The sequence below is a fragment of the Loxodonta africana genome, chromosome 1, assembly GCF_030014295.1.
Source record: "Loxodonta africana isolate mLoxAfr1 chromosome 1, mLoxAfr1.hap2, whole genome shotgun sequence".
Lineage (NCBI taxonomy): Eukaryota > Metazoa > Chordata > Mammalia > Proboscidea > Elephantidae > Loxodonta > Loxodonta africana.
In genome coordinates this window covers 45,593,545-45,609,984 of record NC_087342.1, presented here as the reverse complement: position 1 = coordinate 45,609,984, position 16,440 = coordinate 45,593,545, and the positions used below count along the sequence as shown (strand labels likewise).

At 39.2% G+C, this 16,440-nt stretch overlaps 1 protein-coding gene across 19 annotated transcripts in view; it reads right to left on the bottom strand.

Moving 5' to 3' along the window:
- The window catches only part of FARS2 (phenylalanyl-tRNA synthetase 2, mitochondrial), a 643,593-nt gene that overhangs the window by 275,428 nt on the left and 351,725 nt on the right, over window positions 1–16,440 (bottom strand). For all 19 annotated transcript variants that reach the window (XR_002787652.2, XR_002787653.2, XR_010321138.1 and 16 more), the window contains one exon: window positions 524–684. Coding sequence is in view for 10 of the 19 variants with exons in the window: in XM_003417842.4 (XP_003417890.1) it covers window positions 524–684 (161 nt within the window). In the remaining 9 variants the exon portion in view is untranslated. The remainder of the gene's footprint in view (window positions 1–523; window positions 685–16,440) is intronic.

The following is a 16,440-nucleotide window of genomic DNA, read 5'->3' as shown; positions in this document are numbered from 1 at the left end:
CGAGAAAACCCTATGGGGCAGTTCTATCATATCACATGGAGTCACTACTAGTCGAAATCATCTTGACAGCACCCAACTACAAGAACAGTTACAACAACAATAATCTTTCCCGAAGTCCAATAAAGTTACCAAGTGTATCAAAAATAAACAAACATAGTTACCTGGAATGGTGAGGTTCTTGCTAACTGTTAAAGACTTGCATAACAATTATTAGGCTGGAATTTTATGCTAATCTGTCATTCCAGTTGTCCCTAACTCCTTTTGAAGTCCTTGATCTCTCTGAGAATTTGATGAAAACTACAGACCCTCCCATTATTAATCTACATATGGGCACATTCAAATTTTCCACATACAATATCCGGAGGTTTATGAACCTCTTGTGTCTTACAGATCACTACTTAAAACCTCTTTTCAAATCCACATTATTTTTTTAATTCAATAGCTTCCTTTTAAAAGTACAGGATCGTCTCAATCACTGAAAACCATTTTTGTTATTTTTACTTAATTCTTGCAAGTAATTTACCTGAAATTTCACGGTCTGGTTGATATCAGACACATGGAACTGCTTCAGGAACCGCTCGTCCTCGCTCCAGAACAGGCGGATATCAGGGATATCATAGAGGATCATGGCCAGCCTTTCTAATCCCAGACCAAAGGCCCAGCCAATTTTCTCTTGAGCACCAGCTGTAATCAGAAAACAAAACAAATTGTTTTAAAACATATAAAGGCTAAATAGGTTCCTACTATTTCCTGATAATTATCAGTAACGTTGATTGCGTCTCTTCTAGCAGCAAGAGATTGTGGAGACTCTAGAAAGACATCCAAGAATGGGCTCAGTTTTCCATTTTTATTCCTTCCCACATTCCATACTTCCCTCACTAATGCATTCCAGAATCATACTGTCTGTAATATTTTCTTGTATTCCTGATTAAATTCCAGGCTTTTAAGCCCTGGTCACTGCCTCTGAGCTCTGATTTTTACAGATGCAGGAGAAAAGACAATCTCTGTCCCTAAGTAGCTTATGGACAGGCAGGTATGTCTACAAAATACCACAGTAGGTGTTTCACATTCAGAAAGGGTGTGTCAGGCTTTCAAGGGCTCTCAACTTCATTAAAAACCATAACTCTCACTCTAGCAAGAGTTACTTCAATAAAACATAGAGGGCAATTCAGTGACAGTGAAATGCAGATCTAGCACCATTCACCCCAAAGGTAAAGTGTGCCATCCAGATTATGTCAAAACCATGAATGCTAACGGCATATTTCACATACATCAGACAGAGCAAGACAGAAGATACAAACTGCTATATGAAGAAAGGAACAGAGCAATTCACACTGCTGGAAAGGCTTAAGGAAAGAACTCATAAAAAACATCATTTCGATTGGACACTAAAAGATGGGTAGGATCCTTTGGTAGGCAGAACTCTGAAACGGCCCCAAGGATAACCATCCCTTGTTGCACATGTCTAGTACGATGCCCTCCCCTTGAGTGTGCGCAGACTCTGTGAATATGACAGGATGTCACTTCTTTGACTAGGTTATATAAGACCCCATCTTAGCAGAATGGAGAGAGATTCTCCTGCTGGCTTGGAAGAAGTGAGCTGCCATGTCGAGAGAGGGCCATGTGGCTAGGACCTGATGGCAGTCTCAGGAGCTGAGAAACACCCCAGCAGCCAGCAAGAAAATGGGACCTCAGCTCTACAGTTGTGAGGAACTGCATTCTCCGAACACTCTGAATGAGCTTAGAAGAGGACCCGGAGCTCCAGATGAGAATGTGGCCCTGCTAACACCTTGGGACAAAAACCTGGGAAGACCCTGAATAGAGGGTGTGGCCAATCTGTACCTGGAATCCTGATGCAGAGACACTGAAACAACCAAATTCTGTTTTTTTAACAAAAAAAATTTTTAACCAAGTTGTATTGTTTTAAGTCACTAGGTATGACCTAATGTGTTAGCAGCAATAGAAAACTAATACAGATCCAAACTACAGAGAAAACTGAAGGGAAATTCTAGACTAAGGAAGCTTCTCAGTAGTAAAGGAATGGAAGGGCAGTGGAGGGTGGCTTGGGAGTGAAATCTGGAAACACAGACTAGGAAAGTCTGTGTGAATAAGACCCTCGTGTGGGCCAGCTTCCAGGCAGGTGCTGCTGCCACCACCGTTCATAAATGAAATGAGGACAAACAGAGTAGAACAGAAGCCACAAAGAAGTGTGAGACTCATAGAATGATTTGCTTAAGGGATAAATGGATTTAAAAATATATTCAAAATGAGGACACAAAAGGAAAATGATACAGAGAGAGAATGGCTCCATAAGTGAGAGGGAAGGGCCACTTGAACGAAATGTGAAAAGCTGGCTGAGTGCTGACGGTGTGTGTTAGGAAGGAAGTAAGCAAAAGCAGAAAAGGGAGATACTTAACCACAGAAACAACAGTGTGAACAAAAAGTGTGAGCAACTCCTGACCAATGGGGTCAACTGCCTAAAAATCAGTTAAAGATTGAGGCAAAAAAAATTTAAAGTCATTTATACTGATACATGAAAACTTCACTAAAGAGCTAGGGATTCAAGATGGTGGCCTAGTCAGACGTACCACGCTGCCCTTCTACAGCAAAGACCTGAGAAAGTTTAACATATACAGATGACAACTCATAAACCCTGAGCATCAAATAAAAGAATATAGAATTAGATCAAACACCGATTGAAAAAAGAAAGTGAACTACAGCTGTGAACGGGGCAGAGGAGCTCTGCCAGCTGTTCAGCACAGTGGGGCCATTGTAAAACAAAGCGACCATCAACCTTGGGTGAGGGGCATAAGAAGACAACATCATGAAGCTCCCAAGAGAAGGCAAAGAAACCTTGAAGAAATACCTGGAGTGAAGCTAGGTGAACAGAACATGAACTGGAGCTAAGGAGGGAAAGCACAGGACGGAGGATGAGAGCGTCAGAGATCCTGGTGCACACCGAGCAGGGAGGAAATCAGGACCCAGACACACCATGACTCTCCAAAACCTGGGCAATAGACAAGACCCTTATTTTTTTGTTTGTCTTTTCTTTTTTATTTTTCTCTCCCCCTCCTCTGGTTTGCCCGACTTGCCCCTCTCCCAACAGAAAGAGCACCTGCACGAACCCCAGCCATCTGCCCTGTTCCTCTCATGTTGGAGAGAGCACTTGTGTGCCCTACAGATGCCTACCCCACCCTGACCCTCCCTCACTGGAAAGAGTGCCCTCACTGGAAAGAGTGCCCATTCAGATATAGCAAAGCAAAAACAAAAAAAATCATAAATAAAATAACCCCTTAATGTCTCGGAGATAGCAGACAATAGCAAATCATATAAAGATGCAAGACAAGATGGTTCAAGCAAGTGAACAAATAAAGGGGCAGAAAACCTTCCTGAGGAAGAGGCAATGTTGGAACTACCTCATAAGGAATTCAAAAGGCTTATATACAGGGTTCTCAAAGAGTTCATGGAAAACACAGCCAAAACCAAGGAAAACATGGGGGGGGGGGACTCAGAAGAATTCAGGAAAACAATACAAGAACAAAATGACAAATTAAATAGACAATTCAAAATCATATAAAAACAGCAACTAGAAATCCATAAGATAAAGTACCAGAAACAGATAATTGAAGGACACAGAAGTTAGTGAAATAAAGAAGACAAAATCCTTGATATCAATTTGTTTGAGGAACAATCAGGAAAAAAATGAAGAAAGCATAAGACTTATGTGGGGCATTATGGGGAGGAATAATTTACACATGACTGGAAACCCAGAAGAGGAGGAGACAAAAAAAATCACAGAGAATTTTTGAAGATCTTCTGGAAGAAAATTACCCCAATATCACGAAAGATGAATAGTTTTCCATCCCAAAAGTTTGACAAACCCCATAAAGGGTAGACCCCAAAAGAAAGTCGCCAAGATATAGCATAATCAAACTTTCCAAGTCCAAAGATATAGAGAGAATTCTGAGAGCAGCCCATGAAAAATGAAATATAACCTACAAAGGGGCTCGAATAAAACTAAGCTCTGATTTCTTCAAAGAAATCATGCAGACAAGAAGGCAATGGCATGACATATATAAAACCCTGAACGAAAAGAACTGCCAACCAAGAATCATATATCCAGCAAAACTGTCTCTCAAGTATGATGGTGAAATTAAGACATTCTCAGATAAACAGAATGTAAGGGAATTTTTAAAAACAAAACCATCCTTATAAGAAATGTTAAAGGCAGTCCTTAGGATAGAGAATCAACGACATCAGAGAACAAATTGAGAGAAAGCCACACGATAGCATCACCAAGATGCCAACCCAGATAGAGAAATCTCAAAAGTAAAATAAAGCTATAGAACTGGAAACAGGGAACCAGAGATATCAATCCATAAGTGAGGATAACTTCAAAAAGAGTGCATAAATCGTGTACACAAAGAACTTCCACATGGAGAGGAAGTCGTGCTATCAACAGACTATTTTAAACCTAGGAAGATAAAGGTAAACATCACAGTAACCACAAAAAAAGTTAATAAACTATTCGCCAAAATAAAGCAGAAAACCATAAGGACTCAGTAAAAACAAAATCAGCGACAATAAAAGAAACGAAAAGAAAAAAGAACTCAGTACAGAAAATTAAGTGGAACAAAGAAAAAGGCAACACTTCAACAAAAAGCATAACAAAATGACAATAGTGAATTCAGACCTATCAATAATTACAGTGAATGTAAACGGTATAAATGCACCAGTTAAGAGACAGAGAGTGGCTGAATGGATAAATAACATGACTCATCAATATGCTGCCTACAAGAAACACACCTTAGACACAAAAACATAAATAGGTTAAAAATCAAAGGATTAAAAAAATATATGTCATGCAAACAGTAACCAAAAAAGAGCAGGAATAGCAAAATTAATCTCTGATAAAATAGACTTTAAATCAAAGCCCACCAAAACAGACAAGGAGGGGCATCATATAATGATCAAAGGCACAATCCACCAAGAAGACATAACCATAACAAATACCTACATACCCAATGACAGAGCTCCAGAATACAAAAAAAAAAAAAAACTCTAACAGTATTGAAAAGAGAAATTGATAGTTACATGGTAACAGCAGGACACTTTACCAAACCACTTTCAATGAAGGACTGAATGAATAGAAAGAAATTAAACAAAGATGCCGAAGATTTAAATAACACAATTAAACAATTTTACCTCATAAACATATATGGAACATTCCACTCAACAGCAGTATGGTGCACTGAGTGTATAGTATATTCTTCTACAATGCACATGGACCATTCTCCAGAACAGACCATATTTTAGGCCACAAAGCCAGCCTCAATAAATTGAAATAAATCAAAATAATACAAAACATCTTCTCTGACCACAGTGCTATAAAACTAGAAATCGGTAACAGGGAGAACAGGGGGAAAAATCAAATACACTGAAATTGAATAACACCTTGCTGAAAAACCACTGGGTAAGGGAAGAAATCAAAAATAAAATTTAAAAATTCCTAGAATCAAATGAGAATGAAAATACAACATACCCAAACCTGTGGGAAACAGAAAAAACAATGCTCAGAGGAGAATTCATGGCATTAAATGCACACATCAAAAAAGAAGGGCAAAATAGCTTAACCCTACAATTTGAACAAATAGAAAAAGAGCAGCAAAATAATCCACAGTTATCAGAAAAAAAGAAATAACAAAGATTAGAGCAGAAATAAATGAAATAGAAAAATCAATAGAATCAACAAGACTAGAAGTTGGTTCTTTGAGAGAATCAATGAAATAGACAAACCACTGGTCAAACTGACAAAGAAAAAGACTGAGAAGATGCAAATAACCCAAATAACAAATAAGATGGGTAACATTACAACAGAACCAACTGAGATAAAAAGGATCATAACAGAACACTATAAAAAACTACTCCAACAAATTTGAAAACCTAGAAGGAATGGACAAATTTCTAGAAACACGCTATCTACCTAAACTAACATAAACTGAAATAGAAACTTAAAAAAAATCCTGACCCAGACATCTTTGCTGGAGAATTCTATCAAACATTCAGAGAAGAGTTGACACCAATCCTACTCAAACTATTCCAGAACCTAGAAAAGGAAGAAATACTCTCAAATTTACTCTATGAAGACAGCATAACCCTGATATAAATGCTAGGCAAAGACAACATAAAAAGAAAATTATAAACCAATATCCCTCATGAATACAGATGCAAAGATTCTCAAAAAAATCTTAGCCAACGGAATTCAATAGCGTATCAAAAAAAAATAATACACCACGACCAAGTGGGATTCACACAAGGTATGTGAGAATGGTTTAACATTACAAACTCAATCAATGCAATTCATCACATAAATAACAAAGGTAAAAATATACATGATCAAGCCAACTGATGCAGAAAAGGCATTTGATAAAGTCCAACACCCATTCTTAATACAAACTCTTGACCAAATAGGAAGAGAAGGGTAATCCCTAAATATAACTTAGAGTATGTATACGAAACCAATAGCCAACATTGTTCTCAATGGAGAGAGACTGAAATCATTCCCCTTGAGAATGGGAACTAGACAAAAAAAAAAAAAACAAGGATGCCCTTTATCACCACTTTTATTCAATATTGTACTGGAGAGTTGTAACTAGAGCAATAAGGCAAGATAGGAAAATAAAAGGCATCAAAATTGGTAAGGAAGAAGTAAAACTGTCCCTATTTGTGGATGACATGATCCTATACAAAGAAAAGCCCAGAGATTCGACAAGAAAGCTACTGGAACTAATAGAAGGATTTAGCAAAATGGTGTGGTACAAGATTAATTTACAAAACTCAGTTGCATTCTTCTACACTAAACAAGAGAACTCTGAAAAGAAAATCAGGAATACAATACCATTTATAATAGCTCCCCCCCCCACAAAAAAAAGATAAAATACTTGGGAATAAAACCTAACAATCGATTCGATGGCACTGGGTTAGGGACATAAAAGACTTATACAAAGACAAATACACAACAATACTACAAGAAACCAAAAGAGACCTGCAAAAATGGAAATTATACCATGCTCATGGACAGGAAGACTTAACATTATGAAAACGACAATACTACCCCAAGTGATCTACAGATACAATGCAATCCCAGTCCAAATTGCAACAACACTCTTTAACTAATCATCAACTTTATATGGGAAAGAAAGAGACTTCAGACAAGTAAAACATTACTAAAGAAGTGGAATGAAGTAGGAGGCCTCACAGTCTCCGAACTCAGAACCTACTACATAGCCACAGTAGTCAAAACAGCCCTGTACTGTTATGAGACACACAGACCAATGGGATAGAATTGAGAACCCAGAAATAAACCCATCAACCTATGGGTAGTTAATCTTTGACTAAGGGTTGAAATTCACTAAATGGAGAAGAGACAGTCTAACAAATGATGCTGGTAAAAGTGGATATCCATTTGCAGAATAATGAAAAGAATCCATACCTCATATCATACACAAAAACTAACTCAAGATAGATCAAAGACCTAAATGTAAAACTTAAAACCATAAAGATCATAAGAGAAAAAACAGGGGCAAACCTAGGAGCCCTAACTTATTGCGTAGACTATTAAGCATAACTAAAACAGCACAAACAGCAGAAGATAAACTAGACAATTGGGACCTCCTGAAAATCAAATACTTATGCTCATCAAAAGACTTTTCCAAAAGAGTAAAAAGAGAACCCATAGACCAGAAAAAATTTTTGGCTACAACATATCTAAAGAGGGTCTAATCTCTAAAATTTAGAGAAAACTCCAGCAACCCAGCAACAAAAAGACAAAATAAAAAATGGACAAAGGACATGAACAGACACTTCACCAAAGAAGACATCCAGGCAGCCAACAAATAAATACATGAAATGATACCGGTGATCATTAGCCATTGGAGAGATGTAAATCAAAACTACAATGAGATATCATCTCACACTGATGATAATGGCACTGATCAAAAAAATAGAAAGCAACAAATGCTGGAGAGGCTGTGGATAGAATGTAACTCTCATACATTGCTGTGGGAATGTAAAATCAAACAACTACTAAGGAAAACATTATGGTGTTTCCTCAAAAAGCTAGAAATAGAAATACCATACGACCCAGCAATCCCACTCCTAGGTATATATCCTAGAGAAATAACAAGACACGAATAGACATATGCACACCCGTGTTCATTGTAGCATTATTTACAATAACAAAAAGATGGAAACAGCCTAAGTGCCCATCAACTGACCAATGGATATAGACAAACCGTGGTACATATACACAATGGAATACTATGCAGAGTTCAAAGACTAATGACGAATCTATAAAATATCTCACGACATGGATGAACCTGGAGGACATTATGCTGAGTGAAATAAGTCAATCACAAAAGGGCAAATATTGTATGAGACAACTACTACAAAAAGTCAAGGAAAGGTTTTTATACAGAAAGAAACATTCTTTGATGGTTACCAGGGATGAGGGGGGTGTGGCAGGAAAGCCACTAACTAGACAGTAGACATGTACTAACGCTGGTGAAGGAAGAGAGAATACACAACATGGGGAAAGTTAGCACAACGTAATCAAGGTAAAAGTAAACACCAAAAGGTACACAACAGTAAAAGTCAACAATGGTAAATACTAATGCAGGTACAATCCTATAACAACAGTAATAACAAACAATAACATATGAGTGGATAAATAGGTAGATAGGTAAGTTGACCAGAGTGGGTGTGTGGAAGTATACCCACGTACATATATATGTGTATATCCTGCAAATACCCCCACGTGTCTGTCAGTTTGTCATACCGTGCAGGCTTGAGTGTTGCTGTAATGCTGGAAGCTATGCCGCTGGTATTCAGACACCAGCAGGGTCACCCATGGAGGACAGGTTTTAGCTGAGCTTCCAGACTAAGACAGACTAGGAAGAAGGATCTGGCAGCCTACTTCTGAAAAGTATTAGCCAGTGAAAACCTTATGAATTTGACTGTGTGGATCATAACAAATTATGGATAACATTGTGAAGACTGGGAATTCCAGAATATTTAATTGTGCTCATGAGGAACCTTTACATATAGATCAAGAAGCAGCGGTTTGAACAGAATAGGGGGATAATAATTCAACAGCAGCAAAAAGATCAAGAAAGGAAGGTACTCAGAGCAGGATTACTTATAAGAGCAAAACCACGAAAACAACTCAAGTACCTAAAATTAGGGAGTGGCTTAAAAATTATGTTACATTTTAATGTAGTTATTACAAATCATAATTATACAAATACATGTTTATTAAATGACAAACTAGAACAAAATACAAAAAAATCTAGAACAAAATAAGTATTTACGATAATACTACTACTTAATGTAGTCACAAATGAGGGATGCAATGCGAGAAAGTAAAAAAGAAGTGATGTTGGAAGATGTTAAGGGGTGAGAGTCCTAAAACAACTTCAAAATGTTTTTCTGTAATTGTCTTAGGTTTTTCAAACACAAATAATAATAAAGTAAGGCCGGTGGGGGAGTTCCTGCAGCTTCTTGACGCAGGCTTTTTCCTTAATTTTTCAAAATCTTTTTGATTTTATGGATTCAAACCTGTAGATAAAATCAATCACCTAGAGCCCAGTGGAAACCCTTGTGGCATAGTGGTTAAATCCACCAGCTGCTCCTTACAAACTCCATGGGGCCGTTCTACTCTGTCCTATAGGGTCACTATGAGTCAGAATTGACTTGACAGCAACAGGTAACAGCTTTTAGAGCCCGACATGTATAACGCTGACAAATTTACAGTATTTGATTTTATTTAACATGTACTAATTTTTTAGTATCTTAGCTTTTCCTCCAATATCCCCTGGGAGCCTTAAAAACATTTTCAAAAGGAAAAACAGGGTAACAAAGAGGCCCTGATAAATAGATAAGAAAAATCTTAAACTTAATGAGAAAGAAAAATGGGCAAAGAATATGAACAGACATTCACAGAAAAGTAAAGAAAAATGGTCCTTAAACAAATGAAAAGTTCACGTAAAGAAAAATGCAGGAAAACATGCATCCGAGTTACCATTTGTTACTGGTGAGATTGTCAAGAAAAAAAACCTTTGGTCACATGCTTGGCAGCAAAGCTGAGGGAAAACGAGCGCTCTCACGCATCGCTGGTGGGATCACAAGCGGGTTTTTAACAAACTTAACTAAGGAATACAATGCAGCAATAGCTATCAAAACAACAGGTACATATAGCATTCATTATTCTACTTGTAGCATGTATCCTACATAAGAGAAATGATGAAAAAAGGTTATTTATTGGAATATTGTCTATAATAACAAAACATTAGAAACAGCACTGTCTCCATCAAGAGGCAACTGGTTAAATAAATTATGCCATGTTTATACAATGCAATATTATTTGTTTAATAATATGTATACATATGCCACTATTTGGGTAAGAAGAAGAAATAGTATACATATTTGAATTTGCTCATATACGCATAGAAGTCTCTGATAGTTTCAAAAACTAAAAGCAAGCTGTTCTTTTTGAGGATGAGAAAAATGGACAAATGGGGGACAAGAGTCAAGAAGACTATAATACACAGCTTTTTATATAAAGGATAACAACAAATACTTCAGAAAATGAAAATTTTCATGACTAGAGGAAATACAATCATTTCTTTTCCATTTACCCTCTAAGATGTTATAAAAATATCAAAGTATTTCTCTTTTGCCACATTGGTGCCAACCTTTCAGAAGACTCATGTGATTTCTATGTCTCCTTGAGGCCTGTACCGTTCTCTCTCTAAGAGCCCAGATGTTTCCAAGCCTGGAAAATCAGTCATTATCTGTGGCACTTTCAAAAATACCCACAGACTCCACTCACTACCTCATTGCAGAGACAGACCTTCAAATGATATCTCAGAAATTCCCTTAAAACCATCCCTTCCTCCTAGGCCTACCAATTGTCATTGCATACTTGAACCTGCAATGAACATCTCACCTCTGCACTACTCCAAGAAACACCCAAGTAGGCACTCTGTTTCCCTACCAGTCCATCTGGGACAGTCTCATCAATTTTCTTTCTAAAGCATAAAGCTGGCCACTGTGTCAACCGGCAGATGTGTGTGAAGTGCAGAACAGTGAAATGACTGATATCAATGAGCCATGCTTAACATTTTTTTATTATATTTTACATTCCTACTCGGGGCCTCAGTCCTGCCGGGCTGCAAGGTGGCAGGCTTGCAGCTCTTGTCTGAAGCCTGGAGACCAGCTCTGCTGTAGGGAAGGGCCCTGTGTCAGGCACATCAAGTCTTAAACCACCCTCATCCTTGTGTGTCAAAGTGCATGGGCCAGGTCTTCATGAAGAACAGGGAGTATGTAAACGCACTACAGGCTCCTGCCACTGACTATAAACTTAGACTCTCACACTCCTTCTTATCAGTGGTGTCACTGGTCTATCACAGTATGAAGATGATTCCATGAGCTCCTCTCAAGGATGCTGATCACTACATTACACCATCTTCCCTGAAATAAACTGATCTCAGGTTTGAGAACATCACTTTGGGGTCTTCCTTCTGCTCAACTTGATAGTTTTTCACTTTAAGGATCCAATGACCTATGTGATGTATCACAACTGGCTCCTTACTTTGGCCCCATGGGAATCCAGAGCCCAGCCTGCAGGTCACCCCTGTACCATCCACACCATCCATGCCTCCGCACCGTCCATGCCTCCACGGCGTCTACACCGTCCACACCTCTGCACCATCCATGCCTCCATGCCGTCCACACTGTTCAGGTGCAGTTCTCTGTGGGACTCTTGCCCTGGTTGTATTTTCTTACTTCCTCTTTGTCCCGATTATCCCAACTACTTATTTTATCCTCCTGTACGTACTTTTATAACGCACTTCGGGTTCTTTATGGAAGAGAGTGAGCCATAAATAAATAGACACTTAGAGAGATTGTCAGCCAAGGCAGGTATAATGCCAGGTCTTCGGCACTACTCAGCTGTAATTTGTAGATGGGCACTTGAGGGCAGACAAGGTTTTAAGGCTGTGTTTTCTTCCCGTTCCAAAACATGAGGATTCCAGTAGGCTAAGTTCTCAGAGCAGGAAACTGACTGCATGGAAACATCCCCAAGAGAATATTCAGGGTGGGAAGCAACTGGTATTTGGACTCACATCATTTACTAAATTGAGTACCCTATGCAGGAAAACATTTTTGGTTGTTTTTACTGAAAATCTTTCTAAGAAGGCCAGCCTACTATAGAAGCTAAGGAATGTGGGAGAAGAGGCCAGAGACAGAAATGGTTAAAAAAAAAAAAAAGGAAAAAAGCAGAGAAAGGAGAGAATGGCAGTAGACAATGGGAAAGAGGAGAGTGAGAAGGCATCAGTCTGAAAGGGCAAAAACGAAACTGGTCTCAGGACCTCAGCAAGCCTCTCCTCCCAGAGGTGCCCCTTCTACAGCAGGTGGCCAGGAATGGCCTCAAGTAGCTCCAGAGAGAAGCTCTGGGACAGAGGGGCTCCGCGGTCTGGGGTGCACCAGCTTCTCGCCTACACCTCCGCAAAGGGACCCTCAGGAATGGGCCACCTCAGAGTGAGAAGGGCACACTGAGGGTGAGGCTGTAGCTTCGGGAAGGACTAAATATGGATGCTATTGTTAATTCCATCCCTACTAAGGCCGGGAAGTTTGTGCTGGGTGTGAGAGGCAGTGGGTGTGTGTCAAGGTATCTCCCAAACCTCCATCCCAAAAGTCCTTCCAGGTAACACTGTGCCGAGTGGAAGGCAGACATCACAGCCTGAGAAAGAGTGAGGGTGGCCAGTCACTGAACATGAAATGGACATCTATGCCCATGCATATGTACAAGTGAACTTCCACAGAAACACAAGCTGCCTTAAAATAATTTTCATAATTAACAGCGTAACAGACAAATGATGTCTGCAGACTGCTGTCTCCCCTCTGGCTGTCCCGGCCTCCCTACATGCAGAGGCCTTCTGTGTGGAAGGTCACTTCCTCTAGGCATGGTCTTTGCTCCATCTTTTTTAAGTCTTTGTTCACATGTCACCTTCTCAATGAGGCCACCCAATTTAAAACTGTAAACCTTTCTCCACCAACCAACACTACCAATCCCACCCTTTCTCTGCTGTCTTTTCTTTTCCCCCAGGGAATTAGTTGCTTTCTAATATACTACACCATTTCAAATATATTTTATGTACTGTTTACTGCCTGGCTCCCCTGCTGGCTGTAATCCACAAGGGCGGTAGTCTCTGCTTGTGTAAATCCCTGGCATCCCTCAGGGGCTGGAACAGGCACACAGCAAGTGCTCAGTGAACACCTGGGGAAGAAAGGAGTGCATGATATAGAAGGAAAGGTTTTGAAATTTTTCTACTTTTTTATTGACTTGCTTCATGGAAATGGGCAGTAAAAGAAAGGGTCTCATGCACAACACAGTATTTTCAATAAAAGCAATGACCTTCTTTAATTGTGCATCTGTGATTTTACCTACCACATTGCGAGGTAATATTTTAACAGTGTTGACATGAGAGAAGCCATCTCTATAAAAGAATCTTAGCACGAGAACTGGATCACAGAAAAGGGGACACAGGAAACAGTGATCATTCTGGCCATCTCCCCTTCCTGCAGCCAGTGTTCACTGAGTTCCCTGTGAAGTGTGCTGCCAGGCACTGGGATGCCAGCTCCTTGGGCCCAGGCTCTAGCTGCCACTCACGTTTCCTTATTTCAACAGCTTTTCTTCATCACTAAGTAAACTGTTGAAATGGCAACAGCCCCTATCTTAGCCCAGAGGTTTCTCCTCAGGTTATATTGTAACAAAGCCAAAGGTTAAATAAAAACTCAATCAGAGACGGGAAAAAAATTTTTTTAATTAAGTATATTTTCCCTTCCTTGCCAATAGGGCTGATTTCTAGGAATTCTCTGCCTTAATGAACTGACACTTTCCTAAAATAATTGTGACAAGTAACACTGAAACTGCCTAGCAATCAAAATTCATATTTGCATAGAACTTTACTGATTACAAAGCATTTCCTCTATGTTATCTTGATTTTGGTCCACACAACTATCCTCTGGGGAATTATTATCTATGTTTAAAAAACAAATACTGTTTACACGAGATCACACAGAGAGACTGGGACCCAAGGCTTGTTTTCTGACTTCAAGTATACATCCCAAATCCCAGTGAAGGTTTCCACATATTCATGCTCAAACATTAGCTAGAGGTGCAATGTTCAAAGTATTCCAAAACATCCGAAAGTTCCACTTACAACTGTGTGCATTCTACTTTGTTACTGTTAATATCCTGATATGTATGTGAAAGCTGAACAATGAATAAGGAAGACCAAAGAAGAATTGATGCCTTTGAACTGCGGTGTTGGCGAAGAATACTGAATATACCACGGACTGCCAGAAGAACGAACAAATCTGTCTTGAAAGAAGTACAACCAGAACGCTCCTCAGAAGCGAGGACGGTGAGACTGCGTCTCACATACTTTGAACATGTTATCAGGAGGGATCAGTCTCTGGAGAAGGACATCGTGCTTGGTAAAATAGAGGGTCAATGAAAAAGAGGAAGACCCTCAATGAAATGGATTGACACAGTGGCTGCAACAATGGGCTCAAACATAGCAAGAATTGTGAGGATGGCGCAGGACTGGACAGTGCACAGGGTTGCTATGAGTTGGAACCAACTCAATGGCACCTAACAACTACGACAATATCTTGACAGACCTCATCATTATTCCACAAGAGCTAGTAAAATGGCTTGTATCAGTAGATGCTAAGATCTATCAGTAGACGTCTCTTTTGAATTTTGGGTTTCATCATTCCAAAACACCTTCCACACTGGATGTTCTGTATGTTTCTATAATGGTCTCAAATCCCATAAGGTGTAAGTCACTATTATGCTTTCAAAGTACGTATATATAAGGACACATCACATGAACTGAGAAACAGAAATATGTATACCTTTGTGAGCCTCTCCAACATTATCTATAAGTCATCAGTAACCTATAAGTCACAGGAAAGTTATTCAGAAAATTTCTGAACTTTGACACAGAAACATAGAAACAACCTTTAAGTTCACTCTGACCCAGCATGCTGTGACTCAAGAAAACTTAACAAAAATCTCAACAACCTTCCTAATTTGTAACCTTAAAGAGAAGATGTGTCATTTGGCCACTGTATAACCCTGGAAATAAGACATAACACACTAGTCTTTAATGTTACACTGGTCCTTGTCATGTAGAGCCAAGGTGACAAAATCACATATAAACCCTAAACTCCTGCTCATTTACTCAGGGAAGGCAGAGATGAAACAGATTCTGTTCACCTCTGCCAACCTTGGGCCAAGTTCTAGCCATGGTTAAGCCTTCCCCCCGAGACCTCTCATTAAAATGGTACAGCTGTTGTTGGTGATTCCTCAAAAAACTAAAAATAGGACTACCATATGATCCAGCAATTCCACTTCTAGGTATATGCCCAAAACATCTGAAAGCAGAGATGCAATGTTCACTGCAGCACTATTCACAATACCTAAAAGGTAGAAACAACATAAATGTGTATCAACAGATGAATGGAAAAACAAAATGTGGTGCATATAATGGAATACTGCTCAGCCAGTAAGAGAAATGAAGTCTTAATGCATGCTACAGTATGGAGGGAGCTTGAAGACATCTGCTCAGAGGAATAAGCCAATCACAAAAGGACAAATTAAAAAGATAAGAAAAGGCAAATGTATAGAAACCAAAGTTTATTAGTGGCTACCAGAGGTGGGAGGAAAGGGGAAAAGGGGGACTAATGGTGATAGAAAAATTGCATTGATTAAGGGTAGGGTTGCACAGCTGATTACACCCTCTCCTCACTTATCTACATAGTTAGGTTCACAAGACCAGGTCATTATGCTAAATTGATGTTATATGAAAATGGAGGATGACCACATCAGATCACAAAACGGAGGATGACTACATCATTACTTAACTGCCAAAACAAGAATCATGGCCCAACAAGCTGACACATAACCTTAACCATCAAAGCCAGTACTTCGGTGTTCCTTACTGCTAGATGTCTGTGGTTAATGCACAAAATAGTCAAACAGGAGATTTTTTACTATTGTCATAAATGCAAAATGTTGGATAACAAGATAAGTTAGGAGAAAGTGTATTATAATTGCTGTCAGTAAGTTATACACATCTGTAAAACGTTGAATTGGCAAAAGTTGGTGATAGGTACATTGACAACAAAAAGGGTAGCTGCTGGAGGTGCTTATGTACAATCAAACACCTCATGGGACTTGGTTCCTTGGTTTGGAGGTTTAGGGTCACGGTTTCACGGGAAATTCCAGTTAATTGGGATAATAACGTGTTTAGTGCTTCTGTTCTACCTCCTAGTTTGCTACATAGTGCCTGGAGTCTTAAAGGTTTGTAA